Raw genomic sequence first — 18263 nt, forward strand, 5'->3', positions numbered from 1 at the left:
TTCACTTTACTGTATTGAAAACTTGTATAAAAAGCATATTTTTTTATGTTAAACGAAATCATATTTTTTGATAGACAAAGAAGCCTTTTCTCAAGGCAATATGATAATTTTTTCAATTCTATATACAGGGTGGGGATTTTAAATCTGGAAAATTTAAGGATAATGTATGTATATCACAACTATTTTTCTAAAATTAATTCATAAATATTTTGCCATTACATGTAGTGTTGTGTCAGTCTCTGTATAGGACTGAATAAAAGGTTCAGCCTTGATCTTATAATTCAGTTCTAGTGCTAACAGTCTGAAGGACCAAAGATGGTACTTCGACTAGACTGGATTAGACCAAATAATTAAGGACTACTTACATGTACGGCACCAAATTGAAATCCATCACTTACACGAACCACCTCCAGCTGTTGCCACACCCTCCAACCTGGCACAGGCCTTTGGTGTCCATGTTTACTACTACCTTAAGGATGGAAGACCCCAAGAAGTCAACAGTACTGCTATTGCTATGGAACTGTCTCTCCAAGACGCCCCACAAATAGTAGTTCAATGGGTTCATATCCATGTTGCTATGAAGCCACAAGTCTATTTATTTTAATCCTGTATTTCATTAATTTATTATCAGCTATAAGACCAAAATGATCATTTGTCTTCCTTACAACTGTCTCATCAGACTCCTTGAAAGCCTCGGCAACATTGTAAGCAGTTGAATTGGGTATCTTTGTACACTCAATAATCTCCTTAGGCGTCTGCCTGTACAGAAGCACACAATAATCGCTGCACAGTCTATAGAGTTCAGATCTGGTTAGGTAGAAGGTCATATTTCTGTAGCCCCGAACATAAAAATCTTTGTTTTTCCGGAAAGAATCCAGCTTCAATTGACGTGATTTGCACAAATTGCACCTATTTAAAATTCTAGCATGAAACCAGATCTGCTTACATTAATTAACGCTCTCTAGTATAATTATCTATGGAGGTATTTACATCCTTGGGCAACTGCCTATCACAGTTGCACTCAATAATGGCTGCATTATGTCTGTGTTCGGGAGGTATCTCCAAAATTTTATATTTTATCATATTTATTTTTGTCATCTGAGATTGGTGGGTACAATTTCATAAACAAATATATCAGATTTACCAAAATATTGAGGTCTAACTTGTTCTGTATTCACAATCCCACCCAGTACACTTATATTTTTTTTCTGTTAAACACCCCCCATACTCCCCCCTGGAAAAAAATAAAAATCACTCTGTCTTAGTCTGACAAGATTTAAAAGAAACACCCGTGTAAAGCTTAAGCCTCCCAGGCCCAACGGTCTGGGCACCCATAAAATCTGTATAAATTACATATATACAGATTAAACTTGTAAAAAAGTATTAATAAATATTCCTATATGTATAAGCCATAATTTGTAATAGATTTAGTTTTTTTATAAGACTTTAATGCTGGACCACACTCTATATAGTGTATACATAACGATATTTATGCATAAGATATCAAGAAAACTTAAGATATTATTTTTGCAATGAATTTCACGCATGAACGGCTTCAGGAAGCCGTTTATGTGTATTATTGATTTCTATACTTCACACTATCATCCAAACCCATGATCCGATTGACATTGGCTTACCTTTCCATGTCTAAAGGAGAATAAAAAATGATGAACAACAAATGAGGATTATTGTTTTTTGCCATTTTATGCAAACTTTTGAACGGATTAGGTCAAAAGTCTCCTAGGAAAGAGGCAACAGACTTATCTATGAAAAAGTGAGCTAATCACTTTAAATACTGATGTGAAAAAAACAAGGAGGATGTTTACTGAAACTGCTTGAGTAAACAAACTACTTGAGTATACAAGTTGAATTTAAACTAGTCATTAAATAGCCGAGGCTGTGGGGATATCGTAGAAAAGGGTGCTAAACATCTTATACGAAGAATAAGGGATGTGAAAGCTCTGTGCAGGATAGCTACTGCATTTTTGAATGCAGATCAAGATATTTCCTGCAAAAGATTTTCTATGGAATATTTGGATCGATGTTTTTTGCTGGTTTAAGTTTGTGGAAGACAAGGGAGATGATGTATTGTTTAACTGAAACTCGGTGTTGTTAATTGTCAGCCTGATAACTTTTCATTTTATCCTCGTATGTAGAGTAGAACGTTGATCATACAGAAGGAAGATGCATCCTACTGATTTTGACATCCATGTACTAATACAATCCATTGATCATTGACAAAATCCAATACTGTAAAGGTTTTTTGATTTTGTGGAAAAAAAATTGCATCTTTATTTCCTGCCTTAGAACGAATAAAGGCTTTATAAATCAACCAAATTTCGGATCTAAAAATAGGGTACGCACTTACACAGCGATATGCTTGCATATAATTATTTATGTACAACTAACTTTGCTTATCGCAAGGTATTGCATGACTGAATATTTATGGATAAGAGAGAATCATTACAACCAAGTAAGCCAAAGTAGGGGGAAATACCACTTTGTGTGGTGTATACTCATATTCAAAAGTACAGGAAATCATTTATGAAGCTCCTTCTACGGGGTGTAAGCTAGAAATGTACACAGTCATACAATTCAAAATTATGTGGAAGTAAGAAAGTCATTGTTAACAGTTTATATACGTATATATTAATAAAAAATGGGGTTCCATTTGAATAGACGTGATCTGTTTTGTTTTTTTAAAAAAATATATGATGTGTCATAGTATCTATGAAGTATCAACTGCCAACAAACCTTTATTATATTTAATGGATTGGTATCAGAGCAGGACACAGGACTCAATATTACAACTTTAGTTTGATCAGGTTACATTCCAACTAAGATTTCAAAGCTAATTGGAGCGGATATAAATTTATTTATTTATAATATATTTAAGAAGATAAGAACATTGAAAAAAAGGCTGTCAGTTGAAGGAAGAATCACTTAATCATTTTGTTTAAAAATATAAACTACCCATTGCCCAAGCTATAATCCCAATGCTTCTATTTAGTTAATTTATTTTTTGAGGAAGATGGGAGCATTGAAAGGAAGGATTCGCCTTTCATGATTGACTAAAAATATCAACGACTAGGAGAATTAAAAATGGCCGCTAACCTATAACCCAGATGCTAATCCTTTTGATTATTCTTTCTGGCCGCATATTATGACGAAGGTTTGTAGTAAAAGTAATGGAAGAGTGGAGTTAATGTAGGCACCTATTGACTAGGTATGGATTGAAATGAATCCAGACTACATTTGCAAGTCCTTTGTCTCTATTTGTTATTTAATTACTGTCGTAACAATAATAATAGTGATAGAATGAAATCAAGATATACTTTACTATATAGGTATGATACATATTACAAAATTTGAAATATTATATAACTGAGATTTCAATGCTAATTGGAGTAGTCATTATGGCTGTTTATAATATAAAAATAAATGAAGAAAAGGATAGGAACACTGAAATTAAGGATGGTACTGTATGGAAACCATTTAATTATGAATATAAATCACCTCAAGAACATCATTGACATAAACACAATATACGCCCAATTAAGCGAAATATTTAGTAGTCAACAAAGGAATCGATACATTCTATGTTGAGTGTTCACACTTTTTAGAAATTTATGACACAATCATTTAACAAAAAGAAACCATATACAAATATTTTGGAAGTATCCGAGTAAACAGGTCGTTTGGGAGTCCCTCCCTCAAATTTTGGCCCTTTTTGATGGAGCCATAAACGTCAGTGGACCATAACTCCGCTCAAAGTCAACCGATATCAAAAATGCTTACATGAAATATACTAACACGAACAAGTGCTTTAATTTGTAATTATTTAAAAAAATAGCGTGTTTGCAAAGAATACCATAACCCCATTATTGCGAATAATTAAAAATGGTAGTCCAGCCAAGCTGCAAGCTTATATTTTGCCATTTTAGTTTAGCTATAACCTTGCAATACTCTATAAGTATGCAAAAAAAAAAAAAAATGGCATCTCAATATAATCATCTTTGATTAAGCCTATAATTGGAAAATATGCCATATTGGAGATTCTCTCACACTTCAGCCAACAAAACAGTTGAAAACCTTGGAAAAGTTAAAAAGTTCATTTCTCACAAAGAGCATGAAAAAATACATCTTCAACTTTGAAAGTGTGAAATCATATTTTGGACTAAAAAGGCCTTTCATGTTGGCCAAGTTTCTGGCTGCAGATTGAGGTGAAGGCATGTATATAACATGAATACAGCTGTAGACTAGCCCATTATAAAAATGGATCAAGACTACATTTTTAGTCTTGAGCCTCTTTCCGTCAAAGAAATATCGGCCATAGTAACAACCAATGGTGACAGAATTGAATAGAGCAATGGTTGACAGGTTTGGAGATAGTTTTGCTAAAATAATATTTTTGTAACATATATCATGGGCGTCCGCAGGATTAAATGTTTTTAAGGCTCAGTTTTTTTGTTTTTTTTTAATTTCAAAAGTTTAAAATTTTTGACCGGCCTTATATTTAATCAAATGACCTTAATTTATTTATTTATTTATTTTCACAACCGGATTATTTTTCTTCATCAAGACAAAAATCCCCTACAGCCTACAATCCTGCAAATGCCCCTGTATGTTATAAGAAATGTATAAAGTATTCAAAGAGATTGTGTAAATTTTTATTGTCCACCTGGTATAGTTGACGACTATTATCTTAATTGTTTCGTATGTTCAAAGTACTATAAAGAAAAATAATTGTCGCTCTTTTCTTTCTTCTTTTAGAAAGCTATAGTAATCATTGATTTTGAGTAAAAAAATTTGATATTGATCCTATGTTTAACAAATAATAAATGAGAGTAAAATTGAATTTAATAAATTAATTTCTGTCAAAAAAAAAATTGTATATTTTTAAAATATAAATAAAAGTTTTATACTTTGTATACATTTACTATACAGTATCGAACCAAATGACTGTGTTTGATAGTCAAGACTTATATCCAGTGACTCATGTGAATGACACAACTTTCATTAACATACAAAAGTTTACCCCCTTTTCTAATGACTTATATTCTCTTATTTGCTTACTTTTCAGAATCCTCTCTGCTTTGTTCCTCCAAAGATACATCCGAGATACGAATATGCCCTTCTTCCCAATGTGAAGTATATAGTTGGAGAACGGAGCCCTGGGGCCCATGTCGCCCCACCAACTCATCATCTGGCTGTGGTGAAGGCGGCCGTGGACGTGACGTCATTTGTTCGAATGAAAACGAGCGTCGTGTTCCTGACTGGCGCTGTCGACATCTTCAATCGCCCATTAGTTGGCAGAGTTGCGAAATACCTTGTCCTATAGATTGTCAGCTGACAGCGTGGGCTCAATGGTCTCCCTGTCGGAAGAGTTGTGAGTCGGGTAAGTGATTTAAGCATTAAAATCTTAATATTTTTATTAGAAGTAAGGCAGTTTCACATGTAAGAGCTTGAAAGATTGCCTTTTGTCACTCACACAAACGAAAACAAAACCTACTAGTGTAAAAAAATATCAAATTCGGTACCAATTGTCCTTTAGTGTCAAGATTTGAAATCGTTCTAATGTAATTCAAATCAAAACCTTCACTTCTAAATGCAGTAATTCCTTAATAACCTCACCCTAAAACAAGAGCATCTACAAAATGAGAGCGATTTAGCATTTTGATCAGATAAATGGTCTTATTTAAATTTCGTAGTTCCCTCTATGTGAGTAAAATACAACTATATTTCATATTCAATAACATTATCATTCAAGGAGATGTACCATTCTCTCGCTTTTATTTAGAAACTATTCTAAATAAACAACGTTCATGCCACATTACAGGATCTATCTATTCATTTTTAGAATGCCATGAATTAAAAAAAAAAAAAAAACCATTAGTCTTGACTATTCGATTACTGGCCTAAAATATACAAATATAAGGCACCAATATCCCAATCATTACATAATTTGGCCAACTTCTATGATCTACGTCACCAGTCACTTTCAAATCTCTCTTTTGTTATTTTACCAGCATGTGACAACTAAATATTACCTTGTAATGCCTATCTCGTATCAATTGCTATACATATGTGTCTCGAACCTTTCCCTCCTTCAATCTACGCCCCTTTCTCCTCCAAACTGAGTATATTTTCTTCTAAAGATACTTTTGAAAAGTAATTTTGTGCACCACGCCCTTCCAATGGAGCGTGTCTCGTAAATTTGTAAGGATTTTGGTATGTTTAAAAAAGTCTGAATTAACATGATGATCCTTACAAAGATTATTTGAGAGGAGAACAGATTACATGTCATGATGTTTCATTAAATTAGCTGCAAGAAGCTATGAGATAAAATAACTAATCTGTAAATGAAAAAAAAAAAAAAAAATGAACTTAGTAATCCCGTCAAATTTGATATTCTTTGGGATAAAAGAATATTAGCTGTCATGACGTTTTATTAGATCAGCTACAAGCAGCTATGAGACTAAGGAAATAAACAATAACCCCACTCAGTATCGTGTAAAGATATGGGCAGGAATGAATTTCACTCTGAGTCCAGTAAGGACCAACTGTTATTATTTACTTTTCTCTCTAATGCAAATTTTGAGAGGTTGAGAGGCATTTTTTTCTTTTTACAATTTTCCAATAAGCAATGTTGTATAACACATAATTACCTGTCAATTGCTTAGAAAAACATTGTCCTAGTCGCCACCATGAGCACACAGTACGAGAAGACAAATGAGATAGCAGCTCTCCTCTGCGTCGGATTGTCCCAGAAGGTCATTGGAGAGCCCGTTGCACCTCGAGGAAATCGTCTTCCTCTTCATAAGATAATTATTATCTTCAAAGTTAATGGAATAGCTACTAACATGATATTAAATTTATATGATGTAATTATTATAACTGTTTATCATGTAATTGCATACGTTTTATTTTTGGGGTATCTTTTTTACCCAGTTTACTAAATCAGTTATAAAAAGGATGCTCATTAAGGGAGGGTGTATACTCTTTAACTGCATATTTCTTTAATTTAAATTTCTATTTGCTCAAAATTCAAGCGTAGTATTCATTTCAAATCGTGATATGTCGTCCCTTTTAGTACATAAGCAATAAAATTATGGGAAAAAGACAAATAAATAACTCAACTGATTCACTGAAATAACCCAAATGCAAAGTAACCAACAAGTGTACAAATAAGATAGGGGGGAAAAACAACAATACAACCAAAAAAATAAATAAATATATTGTCTGTGTTATACATACAAAACGTGGCATATATTGAGCCTCCTTGATTTATGGACTCTGTATTTTATCACTGGATTTTATTTTTCTGTTATTTGGCCTTTTTTTTTTGTATGTGAGTGCTACTCTGAATACGGTACAATTTATGTACATACACAAATAGATTGAATCCGTCAGTCACCTTCATCAATAATAAAAGAATATTGGCAAATAAATATTTACAAACATTTTTTGTTTGTTTAAGTCGACTCTTGTAAAAATGTGTACATTTACAATAGTAGAATGGAAATCGATCTCAATCCCAGGCTATATTGATATACCTCATTGTCGGCTTTAAGTGGATTGCCCATTAGCAAAAAACCGCTCACAACTATCCATATATATTATTATAATAGAATTTGTGTGTGGCTGTGTCCTTTATGGGTGTCCACGCCGTTGAACCTAGGAGATTGAAATTATCTGCTATACCCAAAACACAGAAACTGTGCTTTGGAGCTTAAGTAGACTAGATAGGGGCTTCATTTATAAGTCAAAAAGGGATTGTCGTCTTAGAAAACAACAATAGGAATAAGGACATTTTCTAAATAGATGCAGAATCACTAAAGTTATGGGCAAAAAATAACTCTGTGAAAATTGCAGTTTCGGTTTTTTCAGGTGCAAAAAAATGAATTTCCAAAGAAATATTGGATTCGTAGATAAAATACATTCTGTATAAATTTGTCTGGAGATTCGTTTATATTTAAGTATAACTCATAAAAATTGATGTTTAACTAAAATATCTGTCATTTTATGAATCATTTTTCATTTTTTTTCATGTCTTCTCTCTTTTTCACGATGGATTTTGAAAATAAAATTTTAAACCCCGAAACTTGAAAAAGTAGTTTCCATTTCTGGAACATTTTATGAAATAATGTTTCCAATTTTTGCAAGAATGAACCACTTATGGAGGGTTATTTTTTCGACAAAATTATTCGCTATAACTTTTTTGTTTTTGAAAGTACTAAAAAATCCTGGCAATGTTTCTGTTCCTCGTTACAATGTCAATAAATGTTTCTCCAAACTTTTTTTTTTTGCAAAATTAGTGCAAAACTTTTTTGCAATTTTCTTTGTTAATTTTGCATTGGATAATGGACTTCTCCTCCTGAATTTTTTTTTTCATGCATACATGTTAGTATATTATTTGAAGTTTATAACACATATATATATTTTTTTTAAATTTATAACAATACATTTCATATAAATGTATGATATACACGCGCTCTATTATAATGCTTACCCGCAGTGAAAGGGTCTAATCATTAAAAAGAAATAACATGTAAATTCATCTCCCTCCTTGGCCTGAGCAACACCGGGTAACCCTTTGCTAGTACTATATATACAGTGATTCATTTACCGATCTGTCCCATCCACAAATGTGATTGAGCCAGGGGCTACAAAAAATAAATTTGAAGATTGATATCTTTTTGTACTTGCTACATGAAAATATTTTTTTATTTAGCAAAGCTCTTATGATTCTCCGCCATGTTTTTTTTTTTTTTTTTTCAAAATAAAGGTAATCAATTTGAATGCAGTATAAGTCCATTTTAGAACAGAATTAAACTTGTAAAAAAAAGGTATTAATCGAGATTTGGATCAAAGCCATAATTTATAATATATTTAATTTTTTTAATTGGTTCTTTAATGCTGGAAGACCTGTATGCCTACATACCTAACGATATTTATGCATAAGATACCAAAAAAGCTTAAGATATTGTTTTTGGGATATATGCCACACACGTTTATGTGTATTATTGATCTTTATAGTTAGCACTATCATCCAAACCCATGATGCAATTAATATTGTCTTACCTTTCCATAGCTAAAGAAGAATACACTCATGGCTTTTTATGCATTTTATGCAAACTTTGTCGTATTTCAGATTTGTTAAAGAGCCTCTTAGGAAAGAGACAACTTACTTTAACATGAAAAATGTAACTTAAATCACTTTGAATCCTGATTTGCAAATATGAAAAATATATTTTATTGAAAGTTAAATCCGATCTATCATAGTAACTAATGGAGTTTATCTATTAATTCGTTGCTACGACAGTTTAATTGCTGTATTAAGATTTAATTGTAAATTGTAACATTGACAAAGCTATCCTATTTAGATGTTATGGTTAGTATTATAAAATTTGGTTGAGTGGAGTTAGCTTTTAGACACTCGACTTTCCATGCTTTTTTGAAGGAATATTACTTTTAGTTACTTTAGATCACATAATTAGATGGGCTGCCCCTGGCTTAACAAAGAAAATTAGGGGTTTTTTTTCCTTTAAAATTGGATTTTTTTAATTTTTTTTATTCGCTTTATGGAACGGAGCTCCCATAACACTTTTCCATTGCTTAGCTTGAAGCGTATTTTTCCCATCAAGAAGCTCTGTATAATTAAAACACGAAATTGATTGTAATCCATTGTTTCGGAAATACCAACAGTAGCATCATACTTTGCACTAAGGAATAGATTGTTATGAAATTTTGATTGCTGTCTTTTGAAGATTGGTACTAACTTAAAATGAGGTGAATTAAATAAAAATAGCACCATCTTTGTATAAGTCCTGAGACTTTTAAGCCATTGGGTTAAGTATAAAATAATTATTAGTGCGTGAAAGACGTACTAAGAATAAGATGATTTGTTGTGGAGCTATATTTGTAAGTCTTTGTCGGAATCGGAGTCGAGCATCGTAATATAACTTTGTTATCAAAAATAACAGAGATTGAATTGTAATTAAATGTAACTTCGTGTTTTGGCTCTCCGGTCTCTTAGTCTCTTAAATAAACCAAAAGATATAATCTATACCTAAAAATCTTGGGCATCATAACTCATCCCACTAATTAAAAGAACATGCATATAATTCATTCAAATATGTCTATATAATATTGCCACGTATCTAGATATGAAGTAAAATAAGTAAATTACACTCAATTTTTAGAGAAAAAACAAACATTCTAGCTTGCTTTTCTGTTGACGGGCCACATATATTTAGCTAATTAAGAAATGGAAAAAGAACCCTCTAAATATATGCAGTACCATGAGCGTCCCTCTCATTTACCACAACAACTATAAAGAACAACTTACTTTCAGAAGCATAATTCATCTTCATAAATAACCCACAAAATTCCTTCCCTAAAAAATATATATAATTGCAAAATACAAAAATCTATAGAATGATACTAATAAATAAATATACATAATATGATACAATAATCTGGCAAAATGTAAGCTCTTACATGTTTACCAGGTGCCACGGAGAAATCTTATCAATCAATACAATTTGTTTCGCAAATTCAACTCTGACACATTCATAGAACAAATGGAAGGAGAATTGTATGCCTTCCTTGCAGCATGCATACAACTTATCAGCATCATTCTCTATATGTTTGTCTGTAAAGATTGTCTCAACCACTCCTCCTTGGAGTTGGTGAAGGGAGGTTTCTTAGGACTGATTTCCATCCTGATTTTGTAATGTCTGAGCTAGACTTGCCGGGCTTCTGGAGAATTGGAGGACTAGAGGCATGTTACTCTGTTTTTTTCTCTAATTATCTCCTGATCAAAATCACCTTGAGAGTCTTTAGTGTGACATAGTTATGCATACGTGTACCAATGCTCGTATTTGCTTCCTTATCCGTCACATTACAAAGATTCGGTTTGCTGTAGCCACTATATATGTACCAAAAATATTTGGGGATCAGCTGTAACGCTATATTATCTCCTTTAATCTTCGTTGTATCCCCCATTGGCGTCCCAGAAGGCGTAAAGACGCCTCCTGAAAGATGAGAACGTCTTTCCTATGTATTCTTTGGATATATCATGCTCATTTACGGTGACCATCATAAATGTGATGTTTACGTGCCAAAGGGTAGAGTCCCTCTACTCTATATTCAACTAGAAAGCGTAGTCCAATGGGTTGGTGAATGTGCAAGCTATATTTCTTTTGGTCAATAATTGATGTTATTGCTCAACCATCTTTAAGCCGTGTGGGTCGTGTTGACAGAAGACCCGTCTTGTTGCTGCAGGACCACATTATGATCCATGAAGTTATTTCAAACCCAAGGGAAGCTCTGAAGTTTCTAAAGAGTCTTTTTTTTAAGGGGGTCTTATTAACTTAAGGAGATCTCCTTCCATGGCAATTTTGATATTCATATTGTCACCACTACCAGCCTGCCTTTTGATACTCTGGTTATCCCTGATTAAGTACACAGTCGTCCTAGACACGCAAAACAACCTTAAAAAATATCCGTGAGTGTATTTACTGCATCAACAAGCGGACTGATCTTTAGACGCCATTTTCTAGATAACTTAATTAAAGAATAAGAAATGTAATTTCTACAGCACAGTGTTCCTAAATAATATTCAAACTGCCTAACTTTATGATTGTCCGTCTCTCAGAAACTCACCAAAACCTTTCCATTAAACAAGTGTTCAGATTTAAGCAATGCACCCTGTATCCTGATGAAGATTCCTTTGTAATACTAAAGTTCAAAAGAAATGTGTTGTTTTTTTATTTTATATAAAAAGGTTGGGGGAGGGAGACTCAAACAACAAGACTGCATGCTACAAATAAATAAAAATATATTGAGTAGTGTCTCAAAACAACGTTAGAAAGCGGAAGTAATGTTACTCAAAAAAATAATAAATATATATATTATATACATTTTTCAAGGGAAATACAAAAATCAATCACGCAACTTACTTATTGATAAATTGGGTTAGGCAAGTTATACCTTCTTTTTTTTTTTTTTTACAAAAGTATATAAGACAAGTTTTATAATCAGAATGGGGTTTATTTTTGCTTCGCAATCACAGTACACATTTAAAGTTTTATTTTTAAAAAATTTGAAAATCATATTTGATAATATTCAGACACTGTACTTCCGTTTATTAATACTCGGTGATTTTTTCATTGTTTTATTTCTCTTTAATAATAGTTATTTTATACAAAAAGCTGCAAAGTTTAATTTGCAGCATATCATATCGTACACAAATAAAGACAGTCTATCCTCAATTCTCCTCCTTGTCCAACAAGGACTTACATATGTATAACTTTACAACAAATCCTGTCCAAAACTCTTTGTCTTTCAAGCAAAAGGGATTACTTTATACTTATTGCTCTCTCTTTAAGAATAAAAGAATAATGATGAGAGCTTTGATAAATAAAAAAAATACTCTTTTGGTAGCAACTATTCAAACAGCACAGTCTTAATATTTAATATTTTTTAAATCTTGTAAATCTATAACAAATCCTCAATGTTACTTTACCTCTATCATAAGCATACGCATTAGTTATTACTAGATTTAGGATTTTATAGCTAGAAAGAGTTTAAAAATAAAAAAAGAGTGCTAAAATTTTGGGAAATGAGCAACAACCTAAATATCAAAATTGAGCCATTTCTATTTGAAGAAAAATACATTTTTATAAGATTAATTCAAAGTAATTAGTATTGTTTTATATTTATTCATAAATTTTATATGACTATATCGACAACTCAAGATTTAAAAGGTTTTCATCTGTTAATTTTTGCCTTTGATCAGTATTAGTAGTTTTAAACATATTAAAAGACGTCCACATTAGTAGTTGGATCAAATGGGAAGTTGGTGAGATCTTGAGGACTCTTATTAAATGGAGTCATCTTATCATCATCACCACTGATTATACGTTCAACCTTTTGCATGAATGGAACATCAGATTTTTGCAATTTTGCACCAAATTTATCGTAATCTAGGCTCCCTCAAATAACCCTGATTGCATCATATAAATATATAACTTTGTGAGCAGAAAAATACCCTAAGGAAAATTTCCCGTGGAAGATTGCCCTTGAGAAAATTACCATGGTGAAAAATTGTAAGTTAGAAAAATTTACAGATAGGAAAATTGCCCGTATTTTGTTCAAACTTCATGATGAATAATACCACAATATAAATTCACTTAATATTATTTATTGCCAATATATAAACAAATTTGTTTGTTCCATCCCCAAGGGATTTAAGTGTGAGTAATATTATTGCAAAACAATTTTCTTGTAATTTATTAAATTCAGTCCAATGTTCTAAGAAATGGATTGAGAGGATTGGTATGGAAGGGAGGGGGGGTAAATAGTTTAGGGCCTCATAAAATATGTATGAATACCCTTCACCCTTGGATTGGCCAGGAGGTAGTGTGGTATTACTACTAAAAACCACCACAGACTCGACTATTTTTTTGGTATAAGAGGGGTCCCTTGGATGTATTTGATACTTTGGTGGGGTTTTTAAGGATCTAGGGGTACCCTAAGTACCCTGCACAGCCCAAGAGCTTGGAACTATTATTTTGGTATGAGAGGGGTTCGTTGGATGTATTGGCGGTGGTTTTTAGCCATCCCACATTACCTCCGCTCCAATCTGAGGGGGAGGGGATTCAACCATTTTGTAAGTGGCCCTAACATATTTATTCCCTCCTACCCCTCATTACCCATCCTCTTGATCTATTTCAGAAAACATTGGATTGAATTCAAAAAATGATATTTGTCATAAATAATATTAAACGAATTTATAATGTGTTATTATTCATAATGAAGTTTGATCAAAATATTAACAATTTTCTCTTGGGCAGTTTTCTTAACTGGCAATTTTCTTCCACGGGCATTTTCCAAAGAGAAGTTTTCCTATAACAATATAATTTTACCTCCAATAAGAGCGGCTAATGAAGGAGGATTTTTCAGTTGAACTTTCCCTTGAAAATTATCATCAAAATCTGTTGTGTAACCTAACTAGATTCCAAATTTTCACTATTTACTTCATAACAGCTTAGAAAAATGACCAATTTTCATACAAAGCGGGGTTAAATGAGCAATTTTTGAGCGATTGAGGGATTACACACAAATCCTAAGTGTAATTATTACTGTATACTAAAATTTCCTATCTTCAAGAATTAAAGAATCATGATAACAGCTTTGGAAAATAAAAAAACCCTGTTCCGATTTGCAACTACAATAAGACACTCCCGCTTTGGAGGGGATATTATATACACTTCTGCTTATACCCCAATTACAAATCTCTGTAATAAGTTTCCCCCCGTATCAAATTTACTTTTCGCGGGTATTTCTAATGGGTAATCAGTGAAGGAAACTGTTGCTTGCTTTGACGATAAAAAAGTTGTGAGTAGTTTTTATGTGTTCTATTGATGACACGACTTTACTTATTTTTGTAAGATATATTCTTTGTCTAAGGGATGTGTTTTTTCTTCTTTATTTGTCGTCTTCATTTTCACATCATTATTTCTATATATATATATGTAGTATGTTGTAATAAGCCAACTCTTTTCTTTCTTTCATCCTTTCTTCGAATTGGATGATTCTTCTTTTTAACAATCATTTTTATTACGAAATAAATAAATAAAAATAGTAGTAGCCTATTTGTTGAGTCCTGCCCACAAATTATGATCATTTATTAAGGTCGTCATCCTTGATTGTCTTTCAAGGTTATTTATGTGTACGTAGTCAATTGACATCATGTCTAAAAGAGAAAGGGTGTGTGTGAATTGTTTGTAACATATTAATGATGTATCGAATATCTAACAAAGTTGACTTGTACATACGGTAATTTTTCAAATTGTCATTTCATTTTTTTCGACTTTAATATGAAATTGATTTTTTACATTTTTATACATCAAAATTAGATTGGGCTCATTGATTGTTCCCGAAAATAAATCCTTTCTTAAATTTATAATTTGGTTCATTTGTAATCAAATAACAGTTATTTTGGACATAAAAGTATACTTAATTTGACACTGTAGACCTTTTTCGACCAATTATTGACATACTTGGTTACTTTTTCTTTCCCTGACTCGATATTTAGTATGATGACGCAAAGGTTGCCTATGAAAATAAATAGTTTGATTCATTTTTAACCAACTAACATTTTTTTATGAAAGAAAAACATATTTAGTTTTAGACCAAAATCCCTTTTTTAACCTTTTTGCATGGATTTTCCGTCCCTGTGTCGATATATTTAGTTTGCTGATGCAAAATTTGCAAATGATAATAAATAATTTGATTCATTTTTTATAGAATAAAAGTTTGTTTGAAAGGAAAATTTATTTTAATGACCCTTTTCTGACCTTTTATTGACCTTTTTCAACATTTTTGATACACTAACGTAAACGAGGTTTTTCTAATATCCACGCTTTTAATCTGTGATTAAGTTTGTAGTCATTTCCAACCTGAGTTCTACGAAGAACATGGGCTCTGTAATACATTTATCTAGAGCGCTGTGGACCTCATCAAGAAATGGCTTTTCTAAAAAAAAAAAGAAACAAAAAGGTGAATAAAAAAAATGATAAGCCCAAAAAACAAGTTCTACACCAAGGTAGAGGCTGTTAGGGGCTTTGCTCCGATGAAAAGTTTTTAAATTACTTATCTACGAAGAATGCATATACAAATATTAGAAATTGTTTTGTCGACTTCAGTTGAGTCGTTAAGGATTGACTCAATTTGATCAATTAAAACCATTTATCACCACTAAATCATAATTTTTCTTTCTTCGTATAAAAAAAAAAGTTTTGTGTTTCTTTAAAAAATGATGAGAAAAAATGAACTTTTTTTTGGTACAAGCTCAAAAGTATCATCCTTTTTTTTCAAAAAAAAAAAAAAAAATGTCAAACTTTCTATTTCGTAAATTTCCTTTCATTTTTTTCCCCATCCCTGAAAAAAATTAAAAAAAACTCTTTGAAGATGGTGATAAGCTTCAAATATAGTGGTGGTTATTTGTAGTCGTTTTTTTAATCAGTTAAAGAAACTTGTTTTTTTTTTATTGTATTTTTGTAAAAAAAAAATTATTATTATTAAAACCTCCGAGTAATTTACATTTATTACCACGTGCCAGAAAAAAAAACCCATAATTAAACAACATGGCGTTCAGAGGAGAAAGGGGATATTGATTCAAGGTCATATTATAACATGTTCTACAAATAACCCCTTTATCAGTTATCCATACACCCACAAAGACATTTAATTATTATCCAATAGGTCTATCGAATAAGTTGGAAAGGTGTAAGGAATATCAAATTAAATAATGTCAAACCCTACAACAATAACATTTTGATATTGGCCTGTATGTACAGGGTGGGGGTTGTAAATCTGGAACAAGTTTACACTCCAATATCTCGGCAACCCTGAGATCTATGTTTATAAAAGACAGTTCATAATATTTAACAGACAAAATTGTATGAAGTGAAATTCAGAATCCTTCAGATGTCCTCCAAATACGGTTGCTGGACTAATTACATTACCTACAGTTGGTATGAGAAATAGGAAAGTTATGGTTGCATATAAGTGTAGAGTGCGACGAATATGTAGGAGGCATTGTACCTTGTGACCCGTGAATTTCAATGAGTCAGTTAAAAATTATCAACTTAAAAATATTGACCAACTATCTTCCACTCTTTTGCCATTTGCATTTAGACTTAGTAATTTCTTTCTCTCCTTTCAACTGTAGATGAAATAGTAAGTGCTTTTTATTTAATCATCCCAGACTTAGATAATGAATAAAACATAAATAACTAATTAATTCTTGTACATCCCGGTACGGATGGATCCATGGACGGGTCTGTTGACCACTGAACTAAAAGACTCAGTCACAAATCAGTTATATTTAATTCAAACTTACATAAATTGCATTAACAATATATTAAGGTAAAAATACTTATTGTATCATAGTAAATTAATGCAAAAATGTCGTAGGCTCTTGATAAGAAATAGCCCAATTTTCATCGACAGGACAATTTCCCTCATTTTTTTAAGCGCACGGTATATCCTTGATTTTATGGAGTACTTTTGTATAGTGATAAAGTTAAATATAGATATAAATATATATTTTTTTTCTTTAAAATGTCAAATCAGATTAAAAAATATGAAATAAAATTCGTGTTTAAAATTAGTTGTTTTTTTTTTTGCTTCTAAATCTTATCATTTAACTTACTTTGCAGTTTTTTTTCTTCTCTGTAGATATACAATATACATCATAAAAAATTATATTTTTTAGAAATTAGAGGAACATGATTTGAATGTTTTAGGGTCAAATGTTCTTAAGTAACTGCCTGGTGGATTTTTTTATAAACATTAATCAAATATGATTGTAGAACATGGGTTAGAAATATATATATACTATATATATATAATGTATGGATAAAAAATTATTATCTGATTGGAACTTTGGTATTTTTTAGTTTCTTTTATAGAGAATTTAGTAAATATATATATATTTTTTTTTTTTAACTTTTTACTCCAAGGCATTTGTAGAAGGGATAAAAAATATTTGATAAATTATAACTGTCATTTACCGAAATTTAATTTAAAATAAAATAAAAAACTCCTTTTGTTATAGACTACGTACTCCTTACATATAAATAAATAATAAATCAACGAGATTACGTAAAAAAAGATTTTATTAATTGTATAAATTAGTAACTAAACCTCTCTTTAGTGAAATATATATTTGTAGGGGGTGCAGCAACATATCCTCCTTTTTCCAAAAGTCAATGAATCATGTTTCGTAAATCAAATAGTGTTATTTTTTCTCTCAAAATGATAATAAACATTGAAAGTTTGTTTTACACTGTTTTAAAAGTCATATCATACACTCATTGTCCATATACTGAACTTAGGTATATTAACATGCATTTTTTTGTTTCTATTTATAAAACTTTTCATTGAGGGGTTTTAAAAGGATTATTATTTTATACAAAAAAATGTCATATTTAATTAAGAAACAAGCTTATTTTGTAGTTGTTGAGGATTATTTGATTAACTAAATCAAAATTTATGATTTTACAAAGGTCTTAAAATTTTAGTTTTTGCGGGAAAAAATCATGATCCAATAAGCCGATTTTAACAAATTGCCTTAATTTAGAATCATTGCATAATAATAAATCTTGGCACCAATTTAAGTTCTGTAGCATTATTATTCGTGCAGATATTTGCACTAATATTTTTTCAAATTATGTAAATGAATTTGA

General features: G+C 31.3%; 1 protein-coding gene across 2 annotated transcripts in view; it reads left to right on the top strand.

The window, feature by feature from the left end:
- LOC121126140 (thrombospondin type-1 domain-containing protein 7A) overlaps nt 1-18263 on the top strand; it is a 286559-nt gene that overhangs the window by 161873 nt on the left and 106423 nt on the right. For both annotated transcript variants that reach the window (XM_040721441.2, XM_071891671.1), the window contains exon 9: nt 5084-5398. In XM_040721441.2, coding sequence (XP_040577375.1) covers nt 5084-5398 — 315 coding nt within the window. The remainder of the gene's footprint in view (nt 1-5083; nt 5399-18263) is intronic.

This window comes from Lepeophtheirus salmonis, chromosome 11 (genome assembly GCF_016086655.4).
Source record: "Lepeophtheirus salmonis chromosome 11, UVic_Lsal_1.4, whole genome shotgun sequence".
Classification (NCBI taxonomy): Eukaryota; Metazoa; Arthropoda; class Copepoda; order Siphonostomatoida; family Caligidae; genus Lepeophtheirus; species Lepeophtheirus salmonis.